Source organism: Salvelinus alpinus, chromosome 10 (genome assembly GCF_045679555.1).
Source record: "Salvelinus alpinus chromosome 10, SLU_Salpinus.1, whole genome shotgun sequence".
Taxonomy (NCBI): Eukaryota; Metazoa; Chordata; class Actinopteri; order Salmoniformes; family Salmonidae; genus Salvelinus; species Salvelinus alpinus.
The window spans coordinates 49,817,023-49,838,049 of record NC_092095.1 but is presented as its reverse complement, the minus strand read 5'-3'; the positions used below and the strand labels follow the sequence as shown (position 1 = coordinate 49,838,049).

General features: G+C 47.5%; 1 protein-coding gene across 1 annotated transcript in view; it reads right to left on the bottom strand.

Annotated features, from left to right (window-relative positions):
* LOC139532193 (aryl hydrocarbon receptor-like) overlaps positions 1-21,027 on the bottom strand; it is an 83,630-nt gene that overhangs the window by 6,146 nt on the left and 56,457 nt on the right. The window contains exons 3-11 of the mRNA XM_071329497.1: positions 12,232-12,377; positions 9,265-9,354; positions 7,201-7,324; positions 6,533-6,678; positions 6,096-6,298; positions 4,629-4,738; positions 4,269-4,410; positions 3,937-4,162; positions 3,498-3,727 (exon numbers count right to left, since the gene is read on the bottom strand). Coding sequence (XP_071185598.1) covers positions 3,498-3,727; positions 3,937-4,162; positions 4,269-4,410; positions 4,629-4,738; positions 6,096-6,298; positions 6,533-6,678; positions 7,201-7,324; positions 9,265-9,354; positions 12,232-12,377 — 1,417 coding nt within the window. The remainder of the gene's footprint in view (positions 1-3,497; positions 3,728-3,936; positions 4,163-4,268; positions 4,411-4,628; positions 4,739-6,095; positions 6,299-6,532; positions 6,679-7,200; positions 7,325-9,264; positions 9,355-12,231; positions 12,378-21,027) is intronic.

The window sequence follows — 21,027 nt, the reverse complement described above, 5'->3', positions numbered from 1 at the left end:
TGGGAGCCGCTACCTGACCAAAACCCCGGATAAATCTCCGGTAGTAGTTGGCAAAACCCAAAAACCGCTGCACCTCTTTCACCGTGGTTGGAGTCGGCCAATTACGCACGGCCTTTATGCGGTCACTCTCCACCACCACCCCCGAGGTGGAAATGCGATAACCCAGGAAGGAGACGGCTTGTTTGGAGAACACACACTTCTCAGCCTTGACGTATAGGTCATGCTCCAGCAGTCTGCCAAGCACTTTGCGCACCAGAGATACATGCGCGGCTTGAGTAGTTGAGTAGATCAGAATGTCATCGATATACACAACTACCCCCTGCACGTGCAGGTCCCTGAGAATGTCGTCTACAAAGGATTGGAAAACAGCTGGAGCATTCTTTAACCCATACGGCATGACGCAGTACTCATAGTGGCCCGATGTGGTACTAAATGCGGTTTTCCACTCGTCTCCTTTCCGAATACGCACCAGACTGTACGCGCTCCTGAGGTCCAGTTTTGTAAAGAACTGCGCTCCGTGAAATGATTCCACCGCCGAAGCGATGAGAGGTAGTGGGTAACTAAACCCCACTGTGATGGCATTTAGACCTCTATAATCAATACACGGACGCAAACCTCCCTCCTTCTTCTTCACAAAAAAGAAACTCGAGGAGACGGGTGAGATGGAGGGCCGAATGTACCCCTGTCCCAGAGACTCCGCGACATATGTCTCCATAGCCAACGTCTCCTCTTGGGACAAAGGGTACACGTGACTCTTGGGAAGCGCAGCGTTAACCTGGAGATCTATCGCACAATCCCTACCCGGTCGATGTGGTGGTAATTTCGTCGCTTTCTTTTTACAGAAAGCGATTGCCAAATCGGCATACTCGGGGGGAATGCGCACCGTGGAACCCTGGTCTGGACTCTCCACCGACGTGGCACCAATGGAAACTCCCAGACACCTTCCAGAACACTCCTCTGACCACCCCTGGAGAACCCCCTGTCTCCACGAAATACTGGGATTGTGCCGGGCCAACCAGGGAATACCCAGCACCACTGGAAACGCAGGCGAATCAATAATAAAGAGACTGATACGTTCCCTATGATTCCCCTGCGTCACCATGTCCAGGGGAACTGTGGCCTCCCTGACCACCCCGGACCCTAATGGCCGGCTATCTAGGGAGTGCACGGGAAAGGGAGAATCTATCGGCACGAGCGGAACGCCCAACTCTCGGGCGAGTCCGCGATCCATAAAGTTCCCAGCTGCACCTGAATCGACTAGTGCCCTATGCTGGGAAGAGGGGGAAAAATCAAGGAAAATAATTGAGACAAACATGTGACCGACAGGGGGTTCTGAGTGAGTTTGGTGCTGACTCACCTGGGGTGATCGAGAAGCGTTCCGCCTGACATCTCGACTCCCAGACAGACCCCCCCAGCACCGATCGGCCGTGTGTCCTCTCCGACCACAGCTGGTGCAGGGGAGGCCTCCTCCTCCGATACCCCTAGGCGCGGCCCCTCCCAACTCCATCGGGATGGGAGCCGGGGCGCTGGGTGGTGGAACGCACAGGACCCTCTCCGAACGCCCGCGGGCAGCCAGCAGATTGTCCAGTCGGATGGACATGTCGATAAGCTCATCCAAAGACAGAGCGATGTCCCGACACGCTAGCTCCCTGCGGACGTCCTCCCGGAGACTACACCGGTAGTGGTCAATAAGGGCCCTGTCGTTCCACCCTGATCCCGCGGCCAAGGTCCGGAACTCCAGCGCGAAATCCTGTGCGCTCCTCCTCTCCTGCCTGAGATGAAATAGTCTCTCACCCGCCGCTCGGCCCTCTGGGGGGTGGTCAAACACGGCACGAAAACGACGGGTAAACTCCGGGTAGTGCTCCTTCGCTGAGTCCGGGCCATTCCAGACTGCGTTGGCCCACTCCAGAGCACGACCCGTTAGGCAGGAGACGAGGACACTCACCCTCTCCGCTCCCGATGGAGTGGGGCGAACAGTGGCCAGGTATAGCTCCAGCTGGAGTAAGAACCCCTGGCACCCTGCCGCCGCTCCATCATAATCCCTCGGGAGCGTAAGACGGAGCGCGCTGGAGCCGGGGGATGGAGAGTCCTGAGGAATGGGAGCCGAAGGTGGAGAGAGGAGCCCACTCCTCTCCCATCGCTCCATTCTCTCCATCATCTGGTCCATGGCTGATCCGATCCGATGGAGGACGGTGGTGTGGTGGAGAACCCGTTCCTCCATCGATGGGAGAGGGTTGGCTGCTGCTCCTGCTGACTCCATTTTCGGGTGCGGGATTCTGTAACGATCTGAGTGTCGGGAGGTGCGAAGTCAGACGCAGGAACAGCAGAGCTTCAATATGTTGAGTCTTTTAATACTCAACTTGCAAACACAATGTCCAACACGGACGTACTGGGTGTCACACACAACGGTCCAACGACACGATAAACAAACCCAGTCCACAATAATACCATCCACTCCCGAAATCCAAAAGCCACAATGAAACAATCCCGCACAAAGAAGCGTCCGGGCTGGCTGACTAATAAAGCCACACTAATTAACAATTAACTGAACACAGGTGATACAAATAAACACATAAGGAGGGGGAGGAAAAAGAGTCAGTGGCAGCTAGTAGGCCGGTGACGACGACCGCCGAGCGCCACCCGAACGGGAAGGAGAGCCTGCCTCGGTTGAAGTCGTGACATTCACATCATTTTTTGAAATATATACAATAAATAATAGAAAATAGAGGGTAATTTTCCATTAACAAAAATTGTGTGACTTGTTTTAGCTCTTTGAAAGTATTTTTGTGGTAGTACAAGAAGTTTAAACATTTTACTTAAGTGAAGCGGTGAAATATATTCGAAGTTCAATTTATTAAAATATCTGGTCTGATTACTTTGATGGACTATGTCAACCTCATTACTTTGGACTGTGGGGCACATATTTAATCACAAATAATTACACTAAGACTACTATACTTTTACTCATAAGGAATTAGACATGTTTTAGGTTATCATTTGGAGAGAGAAGTATGATGATGCATCTAGTGGAAGAAGTTTAGAAGTTTGTTAGTGAGGAAAACATGTTGCGGTAGTTGAAGAAGTAAAAAAAAATAAAGGTTGAGTAAGTTCTGTCCACAAATGTACCCACATTTTCATTATATGTAAATAGTTACATACTTCTCCCTATTAGCTGAAATCGTATTTTTTCACAAATTCACAAATTTGTGGCGCTATGCGGAAGTTGACTCCCTCCAGGCACATGTTGCTAGGCAACCCCCCTACACTTGCCTAGGCAGGCCTGCTCCCTCTGTGGCTAAAGCCAGTGTGAGATACGTGCTAACAAACGTTTGTGCTGTGCAACTAAATAAATACTGCACTCTGACACACAAAACCTACGTATTTGCTATAGTCATGATAGTGTTGCTAGACAAAGCAACTACTTTCACCTTTCAATTTTATAATCTACTATTGTTTTTTATTCATTTCTATTATTTATTTCATAGTAGAAGTCAAACCTTGAACACAGGCTGTTGTCCCCGATGATCTGCTGCAGTGTTTCCATCAGGTCGTGGACAGTGGACTCCTCCCTGATGCCCGCGTCCGGCTTGGGCATAGTGTGGAGTTGGGACTGCCAGGAATCACCAGGCACGTTGGCCATTGCGTGGCTGTTGCTGAAGGCCTGGTCTTCCCAGGAGCATAGCTCCTGAGGGTTGGGGGGATCGCTGGAGGGCTCGCTGGGGCTGGTCTGTATGGATGAATAAATATATTCAATTAATAAAATACTGTTCGTGTCAAGTCATCCTTAGCGACCCATCCCTTACGGGATTATTTGACACATTGTCAGTGTTCAAAATGGCAACCTATTCCCTACATAGTATACTACAGACCTATTGGCCCTGGTCAAACATAGTGCATAATATAGGGAATACGGTAAAACAGAGTAAATTGCTGTACCTGCATATAGACGGACTGGTCCTGCCTCAGCATGGAGCCCAGCATTGAGTCGGGGTCCAGGGCCATTTCTTCGTCCATCTTCCTGATCTTAGGGCCCTTGCTCTGGGTTGGAATGTCAGCTACGTCCAGAGAGGGGCCCACCTCGTAGAGAACAGCTTCCCCAGTGGCGAAGTTAAAGGGCAGCTGGAGTCTCCGCTGGCGAAGCTGCTCCTCACCCTCCTTATTTCTTGAGGAATAAAAAGGAGAGTGTTAGAACAAAATAGAATAGAGTACAGCAGAGTACAGAGCAGAGTAATCTTGGATTGGATTGTCCAGATGATGACTCTACTCACGATAACGGTCTCTGTCTGACCATGATGAAGTCGGGCCTCCCTCCCTTGTAGATCAGTCTGGCATTAGCCTGAACCCAGATCCACACACCATTCTTGGCCAGGAGCCTAAACACAGTCAGACCACTCTCACCTGTCTTTATCACTAAGGAGGGAAACAGACACGAGGGAACTGTCAACAACAGGGACGGGTACAGCAAATACAGAGAACTCATTCGTTTTTGTTAATTTCATTCATTCGTTGTTTAATCCATTTGTGAGTTCAGTCATTCATTCATTCGTCCGTTCAATCACTCGTTAGTTAATTCAAACATCCAAAGAGGAAAGTTGTAATATTAATTGGGAAACGTGATAACGACTTACTTCTGACATGATTGTCGGCACAGTACATCATGTCAGCAGCGTGGATGAACTGGTATCCAGAGCCTCTCATACACAACTCCAGCTCAGTGTAGCCCAGAACCACCTTCCCTCTGACACACAATAACGCACAGGAGGAATAACATCAGAAAACACTCGCTAATTACTCTGTTTTTTTCGGTTCTCTACAGTTTGTGGTTACTATTCATAGTAACGTTCATGAATAAGTCATCACAAATGCTTATAAATCATTTAGAAATGAATGTCAATGTTATAATGCACACAAAGGAATAACGTCATCTTAAGTTAGATATACACTACGTGGCCAAAAGTATGTGGACACCCGCTCGTCGAACATCTCATTTCAAAATCATGGGCGTTAATATGGAGTTGGTCCCCCTCTTTGCTGCTATAACAGCCTTTACTCTTATGGGAAGGCTTTCCACTAGATCTTGTAACATTGCTGCAGGGACTTGCTTGCATTCAGACACAAGAGCATTAGTGAGGTCGGGCAGTGATATTGGCCGAGTAGGCCTGGCTCGCAGTCAGCATTCCAATTCATCCCAAAAGTGTTCGATGGGGTTAAGGTCAGGGCTCTGTGCAGGCCAGTCAAGTTCTTCCATATCGATCTCGACAAACTATTTCTGTATTGACCTCGCCTTGTGCACGGAGACATTGTCATGTCAGGAAAGGGCCTTCCCCAAGCTGTTGTCACAACGTTGGAAGCACAGAATTGCCTAGAATGTCACTGTATGATGTAGCGTTAAGAACTCCCTTCACTGGAACTAAGGGGCCTAGCCCAAGACATGAAAAACAGCTCCAGACCATTATTCCTCCTCCACCAAACTTTACAGTTGGCACTATGCATTGGGGCAGGTAGTGTTCTCCTGGCATCCGCCAAACCGAGATTCATCCATCGGACTGCCAGATGGTGAACCGTGATCCATCACTCCAGAGAACGCATTTCCTCTGCTCCAGAGACCAATGGTGGCAAGCTTAGGCTTGTGTACGGCTGCTCGGCCATGGAAACCCATTTCATGAAGCTCCCGACGAACAGTTATTGTGCTGACGTTGCTTCCAGAGGCAGTTTAGAACTCGGTAGTGTGTGTTGCAACTGAGGACAGGTGATTTTTTTGTGCTGCGCGCTTCAGCACTCAACGGTCCCGTTCTGTGAGCTTGTGTGGCCTACTACTTTGCAGCTAATCCTTTGTTGTTCCTAGACGTTTCCACTTCACAATAACAGCACTTACAGTTGACTGGGGCAGAAATTTGACGAACTGACTTGTTGAAAGTCACTGAGCTCTTCAGTACGGGCCATTCTACTACCAATGTTTGTCTATGGAGATTGCATGGCGATGTGCGCGATTTTATACACTTGTCAGCAACGGTGTGGCTGAAATTGCCGAATCCACTAAGGGATGTGCACATACTGTAGTGTACTTTAATAATAACACTGGATGGGAGTGTTACCGTGTATCAACATTCATGGGGGTGAAGTCCAGCTTGTGTTTGGTCTGGAATATAAGTGTCTTGGTCCTGATCTCCAGGATAGAGGGGGTCTGGATGGGGGTAGCCACCACGAACAGGGCCAGCTGGGGATGGTCTATGGTCCCGTCATCTGACATCTTGTTCTGGCCATGGAGGTACTTCAGACGCCCATTGAAGTTTAGGGCCTGGAGTTGAGACACAGGGAAATGAGGAGGAAAGGTAAGGGACTTCTCAATCTGTGTGATCACATGAGGATAAACAGAAATCATAAATACAACTACACCAAGGTAAGTTTTTGTTTTGCGTATTGCCTCATTCTGTGGAGGCAAAGGTATTTTAACCCCTACTACTAATACAAAGTGAATCTGTAGACGTTAGGCCTCTTGACGTGTGGGGTTGGACTGTTAGTTTTACTGTACCAGGAAGCCAGAGGAGTTGTCGAGGAGACAGCGGAAGCGACAGACGAAGTTCCTCTCCAGGAAGGAGGAGTTCTCAGGGGGAATGTGCTGCGGGTTGTAGCTCACGATGTTGCTGGTGATGTCACTGCTGTTGTTAGGCTGCAAGCCTACAGTACACACAGTTACGGTACAGACACATGTATGTTTAAATATATTTGATATTTTAGTCATTTATTAGACACTCTTATCCAGAGTAACTTACACGAGCAATTAGGGTTAAGTGCCTTGCTCAAGGGCACATTTTTCACGAAGTTGTCTCTGGGATTCGAACCAGTGACCTTTCAGTTACTGGCCCAATGCTTTTAACAGCGAGGCCGCCTGTTTATTATCCTGTATATTCAGCTAACTATACAAAACGTTTTTTCAAGCAATATCAAATCTTTCCACAAAGGTTGGCTTAGTCCACGTGTCAAAGTCATTCCACGGAGGGCCGAGTGTCCGTCATTGCTGAATTAAGGTCACTAATTAGTAAGGAACTCCCTTCACCTGGTTGTCTAGGTCTTAATTGAAAGGAAAAACCCAAAACCCGCTGACACTCGGCCCTCCGTGTAATGAGTTCGACACCCCTGGCTTAGGCAGTCGAAAACCAGGGTGTGAGTACTAACATAGCAGACTAGTGTATTACTCACTCTCTGTTGTCCCTGGCTCTGTATCAAACTGGTTGGGGTTAAGGGCGAAGTGGAGCTGACGTCTGAACAAGGCCCTGTCGTCCGTGTGGATCAACTCAAACACACTCTGGTGGACCACATCTGACTGTGGGAGACAGGACAAAGAGGGAGACAAGAGTGTAAAAAACGATATACAACAACTACAGTACAGACTCGAGAGGAATATATGAAGTGCATGAGATTCAGTCATTTCCAAATGTCTCCTGGGAATACGAACTAACAGGTGCTGCCCTCTAGTGGTTTGGAAGCCCTAATACTCCACTGTCTGCTTCTTTCAATGTTTTGTGGGAAGGGGAAAGGAGTGGGATGGGTTGTACATCTCTCGTTAAAGAGCAAAACTCACCAGGTGCAGAGGCACAAACAACCCCCATATTCCAAGAGGACTCTCTGTGGGTGTGTGTGCGTACGTGTGTGTTGTTTGGAGCATGAGTCATCAACGTATTAAAAAACATATTCATTAGAGCCTCTCTCTTGCAGTGTAACGTCTGTCTTCAGGCTAGTGACCTGGCCATGCACCGTGTGTGTGTGTGTGTGTGTGTGTGTGTGTGTGTGTGTGTGTGTGTGTGTGTGTGTGTGTGTGTGTGTGTGTGTGTGTGTGTGTGTGTGTGTGTGTGTGTGTGTGTGTGTGTGTGTGTGTGTACTGTAAGCAAGGGTGAACGTAGATTTAATTTCTTCCCAGTACGGGACGTCCTATGTGTGCACACGCTTATGGGCCTAATCATAGAATTTTACCGGGATGCCGTACCGGACCGCCTGCACAGAGGGCAAGCAGTGCTTCTGGGCCCAATGTGCCAAGCGGCAGTCACGCTACACTTTATTGTTCCCAGCACACATGACTCATGTGTTTTCCCATTCCCTTCGATCCATTAATGGCTCCGCCATGAAAAAAACGCAGAGAACGTAGGTCTGACGGAGAGAGAGCTGTGTGATTAGATGCTCGTTCTCTTTTCCCTTTTCTCCCTTAGGCTTCCTAAAAACGTGTACTTGGCCTCAGTCAAGGTCTCTCTCTGGGAATGATGTGTGTGTGTGTGCACGGAACGAGAGTTTGGAGTTTGTTTGTCGATGAACTTCTGACTTATAAACACATCCATTTAAACGTGGTCTGTATAAATGTCTGTGATGGGAAGGAGAGCCAAGGCCATAAGAATCTCAACTCCATGCACTTCTGCTTCCGATTATAGCCTTGCTACTTCAGTTATGACTGATATGCTATGGGGATGATCTAAGTTGAGGCGTCACATTAGAATGTCCAACAAGGTCAGCTGGCCAGCAAATTATTCAACTGTGACAATATTGACATTTCTCTTTAGTGTATATATATGATGGCGTAATTAGCTAGGTAGTTGATATGGGCTGCTATGAGGTGACATGTATGATACCATTAGCTAGCTAGGTGATACGGCTACTATAAGCTGACATGTATGATACCATTAGCTAGCTAGGTGATACGGCTACTATAAGCTGACATGTTGGATACCATCAGCTAGCTAGGTGATATTGGATGCTATGAGGTGACATGTATGATACCATTAGCTAGCTAGGTGATACGGCTACTATAAGCTGACATGTATGATACCATTAGCTAGCTAGGTGATATTGGATGCTATGAGGTGACATGTATGATACCATTAGCTAGCTAGGTGATACGGCTGCAATAAGCTGACATATATGATACCATTAGCTAGCTAGGTGATACGGCTACTATAAGCTGACATGTATGATACCATTAGCTAGCTAGGTGATACGGCTACTATAAGCTGACATGTTGGATACCATCAGCTAGCTAGGTGATATTGGATGCTATGAGGTGACATGTATGATACCATTAGCTAGCTAGGTGATACGGCTACTATAAGCTGACATGTTGGATACCATCAGCTAGCTAGGTGATGCGGCTGCTATGAGGTGACTTGAAATGTACCTACATAGGGTCTTGAATAACCCATACATAACACATTTATAAGCAGTATATGCATAATGTGGGTCTGTGTGTCAGTCAGCGTGGATCAAAAGGCCCTATTTTACCTGGTGGAAGCCTAGGTAGTCCTGAACAGTAGGAGAGGAGTAGAACACGTATCCCTCCGCCGTGACCACCAGCACAAAACCGTTCAGGGCCTAGAGACACAGAGAGGCACAGTCAGACAAAAATAAACACTATGAACTTACTATTTATGAACTTCATAGTATTATATTATTATGAAGTTAACATATGTTCATACTTCACACGTCAAACAAGACACACTTCGTTATTTGACATGAAGATGGGCAAATAAACTTAAACTGAAAGAAAGAAGAATGAATTCCATGACGTAGTGAATGATAAGGGGCAATAAGCGAGTCAAATTAAATTAGAGGAGGAATTCTGGTCGGCTGTTGAAGGAGGGAGAAGTAGCCATGGTGTGTGTGTGTGTATGTGTTTGTTCAGGTTTGGGTAAACATCCCATGTAATTAGCCATTCCTTTGTTCAGGTGTTAAATGTGACAATACAACGGAGCAGGGGGGAATATAGCTTCTTGTCACGCACAGGATCCTGGACCTTGTAAACAATAGACCACCAGAGTGTGTGTGTGTGTGAGAGAGAGAGAGAGAGAGAGAGAGAGAGAGAGAGAGAGAGAGAGAGAGAGAGAGAGAGAGAGAGAGAGAGAGAGAGAGAGAGAGAGAGAGAGAGAGAGAGAGAGAGAGAGAGAGAGAGAGAGAGAGAGAGAGAGAGAGAGAGAGAGCAGACAGACAGACAGACAGACAGACAGACAGACAGACAGACAGACAGACAGACAGACAGACAGACAGACAGACAGACAGACAGACAGACAGACAGACAGACAGACAGACAGACAGACAGACAGACAGAGTGTGCGAGAGGTTCTGCATTTTGGTATCACAATAAAGGGCCTATCTGGATTTACTGGAAGCTGCTGCAAATTTTCAGCATTTAAAACACAGACATTAGCTAAGGTTTAGGAATACAGGCCAAAGTATTGGAAAAAGTACCCAATTGTCATAGTTGAGTAAACGTAAAAGATACCTTAATAGAAAATGACTCAAGTAAAAGTGAACTACTTGAGTAAAAGTCTAAAAGTATTTGGTTTTAAATATACTTAAGTATCAAAAGTACATGTAATTGCAAAAATATACTTAAGTATCTAAAGTACAAGTAATTTTAAATTGCTTATATTAAGCAAACCAGACATCATTGAGTCTCTCTGGGGCTCCCGAGTGGCGCAGTGGTCTAAGGTACTGCATTTCAGTGCAAGAGGTGTCACTGCAGTCCCTGGTTCAAATCCAGGCTTTATCACACCCAGCTGTGATTGGGAGTCCAATAGGGTGGCGCACAATTTCCCCCCCAGTGTGGTCTTGGTTTGGCCGGTGTAGGCCGTCGTTGTAAATAAGAGTTTTTTCTTAACTGACTTGCCTAGTTAAATTAAGGTTAAATGTAAAAACATTTTTACAAATGAAGCATTTGTGTTACAAATGAAGCATTTGTGTTTAGGGAGTTCTCCAGATCAGAGGCAGTAGGGATGACCAGGGATGTTCTCTTGATAAGTGCGTGAATTGGACCATTTTCCTATTCTGCTAAGCATTAAAAATGTAATGACTACTTTTGGGTGTCAGGGAAAATGTATGAAGTAAAAAGTACTATATTTTCTTTAGGGATGTAGTGAAGTAAAAGTAAAAGTAGTCAAAAATATAAATAGTAAAGTAAAGTACAGATACCCCAAAAAACAACTTAAGTAGTGCTTTAAAGTATTTTTACTTAAGTACTTTATACCACTGTGTGTGTGTTTGAGGGTAATAGTGAGTGATTCTAACCCACCTACTCTAATTATTTCCAGAAAAAGAATACAGGACAACAAGACGATAACGTGGTTTGTAACATCTTCACAATATATGCTCCCAGATTGCACTGAACATGTTTTCTGCATGGTGAATCAACCACATAGTGAAACATAGTGAAAAAACTATCCCCATGAATCTTTGTCTGGTGTTTAGTGGATTTACTGTAGTCACCAGGACAGTGACTGGGGAAGACAGTTAAGACTAAACTACAAACTGCCCAGCACTACCAAACTATCAAGGCAGAGAATCAGTCATAAATCAGTCTAGCACCATCCTCCATTAGACCAGTCCCTACTGGAGAGAATAGTGCTGTGTGTGTGGTCCGCGTTGAGACCTCCCTGGAGATGGCGATGGTTATCTTTAGCAATAAAGCTAATGCTAATGAGAACTAGCATAGCCCTCACTGAGAAATGGGACAGCACGCTAACACTCCTAGCATTAGCCCCCAATGAGAAATGGGACAGTGCTGTCAGAGGCATTGCCTCACGGGTAATGAAATGAGAGAGTCAAACTCAGGATTTAGTCAGGAGGGCAGGGACTCTGGGTGTTTACTCCAGGAAGATGTGTGCTTTAGACAAGTGGCACTCTATATGTGTGCTTTAGACAAGTGGTTGGATCCGCTTCCTCTTTTTCCCTCCTTTGTTGGCATTGAACATACATTCACGAGAGGTTATCATTTTATGGAGGAATATCGAAATATCAAAGAGTTTATAATCGGGCATCCTCGTTCGAGACTGTATACAGGGCTTCTATATCTATGGTATACAGTATGCGTGATATATAGGCTGATAACGTGAGACAGTAATCCCTAACTCTCGTGAGGTGGAGGAGGTTCGGTCATGTCAAGACGTAAAACAAATAGCTTTTCGTATAACTGGAGGGGGAAGGAGTGAGGTTGGTTTCTTTACATGTAGATGGGCATGAGAGCCGTCATATAGTGTGTGTGAGCTGGGGGACAAGTCGGTGCTTGCCCCTCACGTCAGCTAAGCTTCCTCAGGTAAACCCCAGGGGGACAGAGAGAGAGAGAGGCCTAGGGCTGGGGGGAGAGAGATAGACAGACAGACAGACAGACAGACAGACAGACAGACAGACAGACAGACAGACAGACAGACAGACAGACAGACAGACAGACAGACAGACAGTACACACACTGTATACCTGGAGCAGGAGGTTTCCCTCGGAGAACGGGACCCCATCCCCAGAGGTTGTGGTGGTTGTGCTCTTCGCTAGAGTGATCTGTCCATTCCCTCCGAACACCACCGCTCTCTCCACCCCCCACCCTGGACCGCCTTTCTTCATGGTCGCTGCAAAACAGAACAGAGAGAGAAACATAACTTCACACCGGCACGCAATCCTGAAAGGCAATACGTGCCGGACAGTGGGAGAAAGCAGCATGGAACTGACTTCTCAAATACTTTGTTGACATGCTCTCTGCCAACGTCTGTAACTCTTTTTCTTCAAATTTTTCCAAACCAATGAGGATAGTAATACAAGCCCAGACACACATGCATACGCACACATCCACACACAACAACAACAGCAGGGGTTGGAGAGAGGGAAGGAGGCAGCTTTCCCTCCCTCTCTCCAACCCCTGCTGTTGTTGTTGTGTGTGGTTGTGTGGGTATATGTGTGTGTGTGTTTGTATGTATGTGTGTGTGTGTGTGTGTGTGTGTGTGTCTGGGCTTGTATTACTATCCTTGTCGGTACCGGAAATCTTCCAAAGTCACCACAAGGAGGTTAAAGGATAGTAAAAGACAGTCCCCACAAGAACAAAGGCTATTTTAAGCTTAGTTTAAGGGTTTGGTTTAGGGTTAGAATTAGGTAAATGGTTAGAATTAGGGTTAGGGGTTAAAGGTGGAGTTAAGGTTAGGGTTAGGTTTAGGAAAAAAATGATTTTGAATGTAAATACATTTTGGGACCCCACAAGGATAGTAAAACATATGGTGTGTGTGTCTGTGTGCGTGCGTGCGCTTGCATGTGTCTGTGTGTCAGCCAGGATTGGCTTCGGGCTCATTTGGGACTTAACTTTGACTTCAGACTTAATAGATGGGATTATAAGACCTCCCTCCCAATTTGTCTAACTCCATTTTCTCCTTCCCTTGTTCATTTGTTTTCATCCCCAGGAGAAGCCCTGACAGCGAGCAAGGCTCATAAGGGACTAAGTACGGGCGTGTACGTCATATGTTTCACCTGGAGACTTGAGACATACTCCAGATGTCCAAAGGCCTCGAATCTATGTTTGTGTCCCCTAAAAGCAGAGCAGCAGACATAGCCAATTGTCGGTTGACCTGCGACTATTTCTGTCCATTAGTCTAATATCTCAAAGGTGGTCTTCTTAAAATAGGTCAGAATCGAAAGAGAGAGAGATAGGGAAAGAAAGAGAAAAGGGGAGAGAATGCGAGATGAGAGAGAGAGAGAGAGAGAGAGAGAGAGAGAGAGAGAGAGAGAGAGAGAGAGAGAGAGAGAGAGAGAGGAAGAGAGAGGCTGACAGACAAAGACAGAGTGACAGAGAAGGAGACAAACAAATGGAGGAGACGGACAGTGACAAATAGCTGTACATGCTGGAGTCGGACACACTGGTGACTGACTCCACCAGACTGCAGTCCAGACTGAACCGTAGAGCTCTCGTCTTTCCCGTCTCTCCCCTTCCCCTTTCCCGTCTGTAGCTCCAGACCAGAACAAGAGCCTCCTTGTTCCCACTCGCAGCCTCCCCTCGACCCTCATACCCGGCTGGACACAACACACCCACTGTGCTCAGCCACTTCTGATGAGGGCTGAAAGAGCCGGGGGCTTTCTCTTCCTTCACCACAGATCCCAAATCAATAAAGCATGTTGCTCAGCCTGAACTACAGCTTGGTCTGGGCCTGGCTGGGCTGGTTTGACCTGGCTGGGCTGGGCCTGGCTGGGCTGGCTGGGGGCTGCTTCACCAACACAAATTCTTTCAATCACAGACATAAGTGACTCTCAAAGTACCTTGCTATAAGTCTATACGTTTCCCAATTGGAATGGGAGTGTGTGGCTGCTTTGTACATTGGATAGCCCAGAGCAAGCTAGAGAGAGTGGCTGCTGTACATTGGCTAGCCCAGAGCAAGCTAGAGAGAGTGGCTGCTGTACATTGGCTAGCCCAGAGCTAGCTAGACAGAGTGGCTGCTGTGCATTGGCTAGCCCAGAGCTAGCTAGAGAGAGTGGCTGCTGTACATTGGCTAGCCCAGAGCAAGCTAGAGAGAGTGCCTGCTGTACATTGGCTAGCCCAGAGCTAGCTAGACAGAGTGGCTGCTGTGCATTGGCTAGCCCAGAGCTAGCTAGAGAGAGTGGCTGCTGTACATTGGCTAGCCCAGAGCTAGCTAGAGAGAGTGGCTGCTGTACATTGGCTAGCCCAGAGCTAGCTAGACAGAGTGGCTGCTGTACAATGGCTAGCCCAGAGCTAGCTAGAGAGAGTGGCTGCTGTACATTGGCTAGCCCAGAGCTAGCTTGGGAGAGTGGCTGCTGTACATTGGCTAGCCCAGAGCTAGCTAGACAGAGTGGCTGCTGTACATTGGCTAGCCCAGAGCTAGCTTGGGAGAGTGGCTGCTGTACATTGGCTAGCCCAGAGCTAGCTTGGGAGATTGGCTGCTGTACATTGGCTAGCCCAGAGCTAGCTTGGGAGAGTGGCTGCTGTACATTGGCTAGCCCAGAGCTAGCTTGGGAGATTGGCTGCTGTAGGCTACATTAGGCTTGCCTGACAACTCACACTGAATTCTTACGGTGCTCTGTCGTTCACTACATACTTTCATCGTTTGTGGTGACGAGGGGAACGAGGGGTGTTGTACACAAGACAAAGTCAACAGTGATTGGATCGTCTCAAACCAATCAGAGTATCGAAGCCAATGCTTTACCCACGTGTGTTCTGCCTCTGGCCCAACCTATCAGTTTCTGGACCAATCACACAGCCCCGAATGTGTTCGCATTCGATGAAGGGACGGGGAGGTACTCAGATCCAGACTCATTGCGGAGAAGAAACTAATGTCTGTGGGCGTGAAAGGAGTCTAGGTAGCCAGGCAAACATTAGGCTATAGCACAGAGCTAACCCTGGCTCTGAGGTACGGCCTAAGAGCATTTGGCTGACTGCTATAGTCTACAATGGAGTTAGCTAGAGCGTGTGGTTGCTGTACAGGCTAGCCTGGAGCAAGCTCTGCCCCTGAGGTACGGTCGGCTACAGGCTGGGTGGGGCGCCCAGTCACTTCCTGTGTGTGTTGTGAGCTACAGGCTGCAGCCAATGCTATTTCTGGACCCTCAGCCGTTATCAAGCCCTCTGTATCACAAGAAGAAGAATTTAGAAAAAAGAAAGGGAGAGAAATCGAGAGAGAGAGCGAGCGAGCGAGAGAGTGAGAGAGCGAGAGAGAGAGAACAAAAACAACAGTGTTTCTTTCCAGCAACAAAACCCCAAAATACCTTTCCCACAGGACACAGATGTTGGGAGATAATTTTGGGGGAAATGCAAAGTCAAAGGCAAACCATTTAAAAGGACGATGGACTATCAATAAGGCCCAGTAAATTGCAGAGTACTTAACTACGTAGCATACACCAGGGTTAGGATGGAGAGGGAGCGAACGAGAGAGAGAGAAAGAGAGAAAAATAAAGAGAGAGAGAGAGAGAGAGTGGCGGGAGGAAGAGAGAGAGAGCACCGTTTCAGGGTTTGGCAGACATGTACAGTATGTGGCTATGCGGTATGGTTACTTTCCCATGTTTGTTCCAGTAATGACTAAGGGAGGAAGAGAAGACAGTGTTTCTATTTGGGCTGACAATGAGGGCTCATGACTTGGTCATGACTGTGGCCCTACAGCTCAGCTGGTAGAGCGTGACGCTTGCAATGCCAGAATAGTGGGTTTGATTCTTGGGAGCACTGTACGTAAAATCTATGCAAGCATGACGAAATCACTTTCGATAAAAATGCCTGCTAAATGGCATATATATGATGTGTAGCTGGCATGCGGACGAGGGAGACTGCTGTTTAATTCAGTGAACCAACTAGAGAGAATATGGGCCAGGGTTCATATTCAGAGTCTCAGCATCAGAGTATTGATATAGGATAAATGTTTCCTCTTAGATCATAATGAATATGATTATATATAAAGCACTGAGATGCTTTATGAATACGGGCCCAGAACTCCAATATAGCAGTTGCCTGTCCCACGTAAAGGGAGCCAGCACTGGCAGGACTAGATGTGTTGTGGTGCTGTTATCCTGCTGCTGTTACTGGAGCACAGAGACCAAACCAAACCCTTGGAACAGTTCACTGGGTTTAACCAGTCAAACGAGCTTCGACTTCCCTATCAGAAAATCTGTGGCCTGGCTTCTAGGTCTGTGGGGTTAACCTCGACACTGACGCGAAGCTCTGACTACACAGCAAAGGAATGACTGGCAGGGCTGTCTCAGCCCGGTCCACACGCACGCACGCACGCACGCACGCACGCCCACACACACACACACACACACACACACACACACACACACACACACACACACACACACACACACACACACACACACACACACACACACACACACACACACACACACACACACACACACACAAAGGCCTCCGCAGAGGGGAGGCCAAACGAGGAAAACAGACCAGGCCGCAAAATTGCCACTTGGCCGGTCAGATAGCAGCAACAGCAACACCACATTCCTCTATTCTCTCCTGACTGACTGGCTGACTGTAACCCCCGAGAGCTGGAAATGGACGGGAGTCACGAAGTTTTAAAAATGAGAATGGTCTGAAGTGGTTTGGTCAGTGTAGGACCGTACAGCGGGAACTCTGCTGCCCCGGCCCGCGGAACTCAATCCATCAGGACTGAATTACCATTCAAATGATATTCCTACTGCTGCCAGTGTATATTATGGAGAGTAGCCTATGATCAGAGGCGTTGGAGTCATCTAGCTCCAGATCTTCTTTCCTAATGATCGCCTGTCACCGACCATCGTACGCCTCCTATGCACTTTGATATGGCATTTCGTTTGATGACGCGCTCGTCATCATTTCTCGTCATTTACTTCAAAACAAAATATTCCATTGATATTTTCTTTTGAATGTTTCCAATACTAGGGAAATGCCAACATATCCCTTCAAAACCACAAAGTTGGCACTCTCACATTCAAGCCATCGCTACTCAACCTAGTGACGAAGAGAGAGTAGAGAGTGTAAGACAGAGTCGCACACACACACACACACACACACACACACACACACACACACACACACACACACACACACACACACACACACACACACACACACACACACACACACACACCCCCGCCGCCACCTCAACACCCCAGGGCAGGCAGCCGCCGACCACAGCTGTCCACACTGGGCAGAAGGCAGCAGTCTAGCCTCATCATTATTTCAGTATTAGAAGGTCAACCCACCAGTCAGTCTCCTGTAGGACCAAACAGAACCATAAAAGGTCTCTAATTTCAAGGGGAATACAATCTACCCACCCACCGCTATAACCAGATCTACTCAGAGAGAGAGAGTCAGGGAGTCAGGGAGTCAGAGAGTCAGGGAGCCAGGGAGTCAGGGAGCCAGGGAGTCAGGGAGTCAGGGAGCCAGAGAGTCAGGGAGTCAGGGAGCCAGGGAGTCAGGGAGCCAGAGAGTCAGGGAGCCAGAGAGTCAGGGAGCCAGAGAGTCAGGGAGTCAGGGAGCCAGAGAGTCAGGGAGCCAGAGAGTCAGGGAGTCAGGAGGTCAGGGAGCCAGGGAGTCAGGGAGCCAGAGAGTCAGGGAGCCAGAGAGTCAGGGAGTCAGGGAGCCAGAGAGTCAGAGAGTCAGGGAGTCAGGAGGTCAGGGAGCCAGGGAGTCAGGGAGTCAGGGAGCCAGAGAGTCAGGGAGCCAGAGAGTCAGGGAGTCAGGGAGTCAGAGAGTCAGGGAGTCAGGGAGCCAGGGAGTCAGGGAGCCAGGGAGTCAGGGAGCCAGAGAGTCAGGGAGTCAGGGAGCCAGAGAGCCAGGGAGTCAGGGAGCCAGAGAGTCAGGGAGTCAGAGAGTCAGGGAGCCAGAGAGTCAGGGAGCCAGGGAGCCAGAGAGTCGGGGAGTCGGGGAACCAGGGAGTCAGAGAGCCAGAGAGTCAGGGAGTCAGGTAGTCAGAGAGTCAGGGAGTCAGAGAGTCAGAGAGCCAAGGAGCCAGGGAGTCAGAGAGCCAGGGAGCCAGAGAGTCAGGGAGCCAGGGATGGTCTGGGCACCTAATGGATGAGCATGGTCTATATATATATATATATATATATATATATATATATATATATATATATATATATATATATATATATATATATATACATATATATATATATATATATCATCCCAGGGTGACAGTAATGGGATATGTAGTCTACCCCATCAACAAGTAGCCTACCAAGGTCAAAAGTAGTACATTATATATAAGGAATTGGGTGCTATTTGGGACACAGACAAACTGTCTCAGTGTAATGTCATCAGGCGGTGGAAGGACGATTCTGTATGCCTTGTTGATGACGTGCTTAGGCGACAGTAGTTTGTATGTATGTGTGTGAATGACCAGGTTCGAGCTACCTGCCGAAAGGTTAAAGGGTAAAATGCTGTGTGTGTGTGTGTGTGTGAATGATATAATAAGCTTGCAGATGTTCAAACCGGTATTTTATTTTTTATTTTTTTTATTTAACCTTTATTTAACCAGGTAGGCAAATTGAGAACACGTTCTCATTTACAATTGCGACCTGGCCAAGATAAAGCAAAGCAGTTCGACACATACAACAACACATAGTTACACATGGAGTAAAACAAACAGAAGTGTCTCTGAAAGCACGCACATCTAATCACTACAGAGCAGGGCCTCTCTTGGACTGCTACAGTACGGATACAATAATGACACCCAAGATAAACGGCTTCCTGTCACACCGAAGAGGAAATGTTCAACCCACAAAAAGTCTACCTGCGCAAATAGATATATACATCCCAATACAAGCCACCTACAGTGCAGTTCAGCTGTGTTGTACTATACCTCTCTACCTCCATCCCTCTTTCACCCCCTCTCTACCTCCCTCTTTACCACGCCTCCAGCTCACTCTTTCACTTCCTCCTCTCTTTTACCTCCCTCCCTCCCTCTCTCCCTCGCTCCCTACAACTGGTGTATAGTATAGGAACACACACCGACTGCCGTGTGACTAGCTCATCCCCCTTTGAATGGCTGATGTTTCCCAGACAGAGCCAGGGAGCCATGACTCATACTCTTTACACCGGAGGAGAGAGCGAGGGAGGGGGGGGGGGGGAGAGGGAGAGGAGAGAAAGCAGGAGGAGAGAGAGGAGGAGAGAGAGTAATAGAGGGAGACACGAGACTGGGAGGAGATAAAAAGAGAGACGGGGTAAGAGAGGGAGACGAGTTACAGTTTAAGACAGAGAGAGGGGCATACATTGAAAGGGAGAGAGAGAGAGAGAGAGAAAGAGAGGGAAGCCCATCCTCCCCTATCTGTTCTTGCTCTTGTATGGCCGTCTAGTTAATGACCATCGCGTGCAGAGCGAGACTGCAACCTTGACAGCACCTGAACCCTATTAGCTAACAAACTGGACCACTTCCCAGTATTTTCTTTGCTCTCTTTTTTGTGTGTAAATTGTGTTTGGCACTAATGACTCCCTCCCACTTGCTGCCCTAAACCTAAAGAACTTCATACACTTCATAAACAAATGTGTGATCAGGGCCTTAGCACTCACTGTGGGTGGACTACAATACCAAGACCAGTCAGAGGTAACGAGAGACCCACACAGATGGTCCGTATCCTGTTGTCGACTCTCGACTCAAACTGGGAGAGAAATCGACAACACAACAACGTAATTGTTTTGTATGTCATTTTCGTAGCAGTTTAAGTGAAGTACTGTACACAACATGAGACGGAGGATTGTGTACGTGTGCATGTATGTGTGTGTGCGGTGTGTGAGGTTTTTCCCCGACGGTACGCTTAAAGCCCAGGGAGAGAGAGGAGAGCTCCAGTGTGTGGGATGTATAAACATGTACTTCTAAATAACCACTTGTTCATTTCTCAACTGGAGTTTTTTTCTGAGCCGTGCCAAAAAGATGTAATTTCTCTCTCGGCTCCTATGTTTAACATGATTTACAGCAAAACATAACGCTAAAGATAGATTTGATGCACTCTGCAATTTCACATACATCATCAGCCACCTTTTCTTCCCACCTTTTTCTCTGTCTGTGAGGCTGAGCTATGTTAGAGATTGTTGTTAACACGTGAAATAAAGTCTAGGCTACGGCCGATTGATTTCCTCGGTGTCTAAGCTAAGCACACATTGGTTTGTAGACTCTGCAGTTCCTGAGCAACTTTCTTTCTGGTGATAAATCAGTAATTGCAAAAGTCATTTTCAACAGTTCACACTAGCAAAAAAAAAAAGAAAACTCCAAAACAGTGCCAATGTGTTACTGAGTTTGAAAGAATGTTAGAATGATATACAGTAAGACAAGTACACTGTACTAGTGTACTGTATACTAGTTAGTGTAGTACTCTGTACTACAGGAATTCTTTAGTAGGCTTTGTGTTGTGGGCGTGTTGGGGCATGCTCAGTGGACCTCCTCTGTAATACTTGGGTGCCTCCCCCAGTCTACGCACTTGGAACTTCTCTCCGCTTCTCTCTGCCTCCACGTCCTGACTCTGCCCTCTGTGGCCAACCCGGAGCTGTTTTCCATTTGCGCAGTACATCAGATTTAGGGAGAAAGAAGGAAACAGTGAGCGAAGGAAACACACGAGGAGAACAAAGAGGAAGGGAAGAGGGGGAAGGAGGGAAGAAAGAAAGAGGGAATGGCTGTGGGGAAGTAGTAGCACCGTGGGAACTCAACTGGACTGCTTCAGATTCTGATGCTGGAAAAGCAGCCGATTCTGTTTCATCCATCCCACACTGCACTGTAGCAGTACCTATGACTTTAATTAGAACCAGCTGGA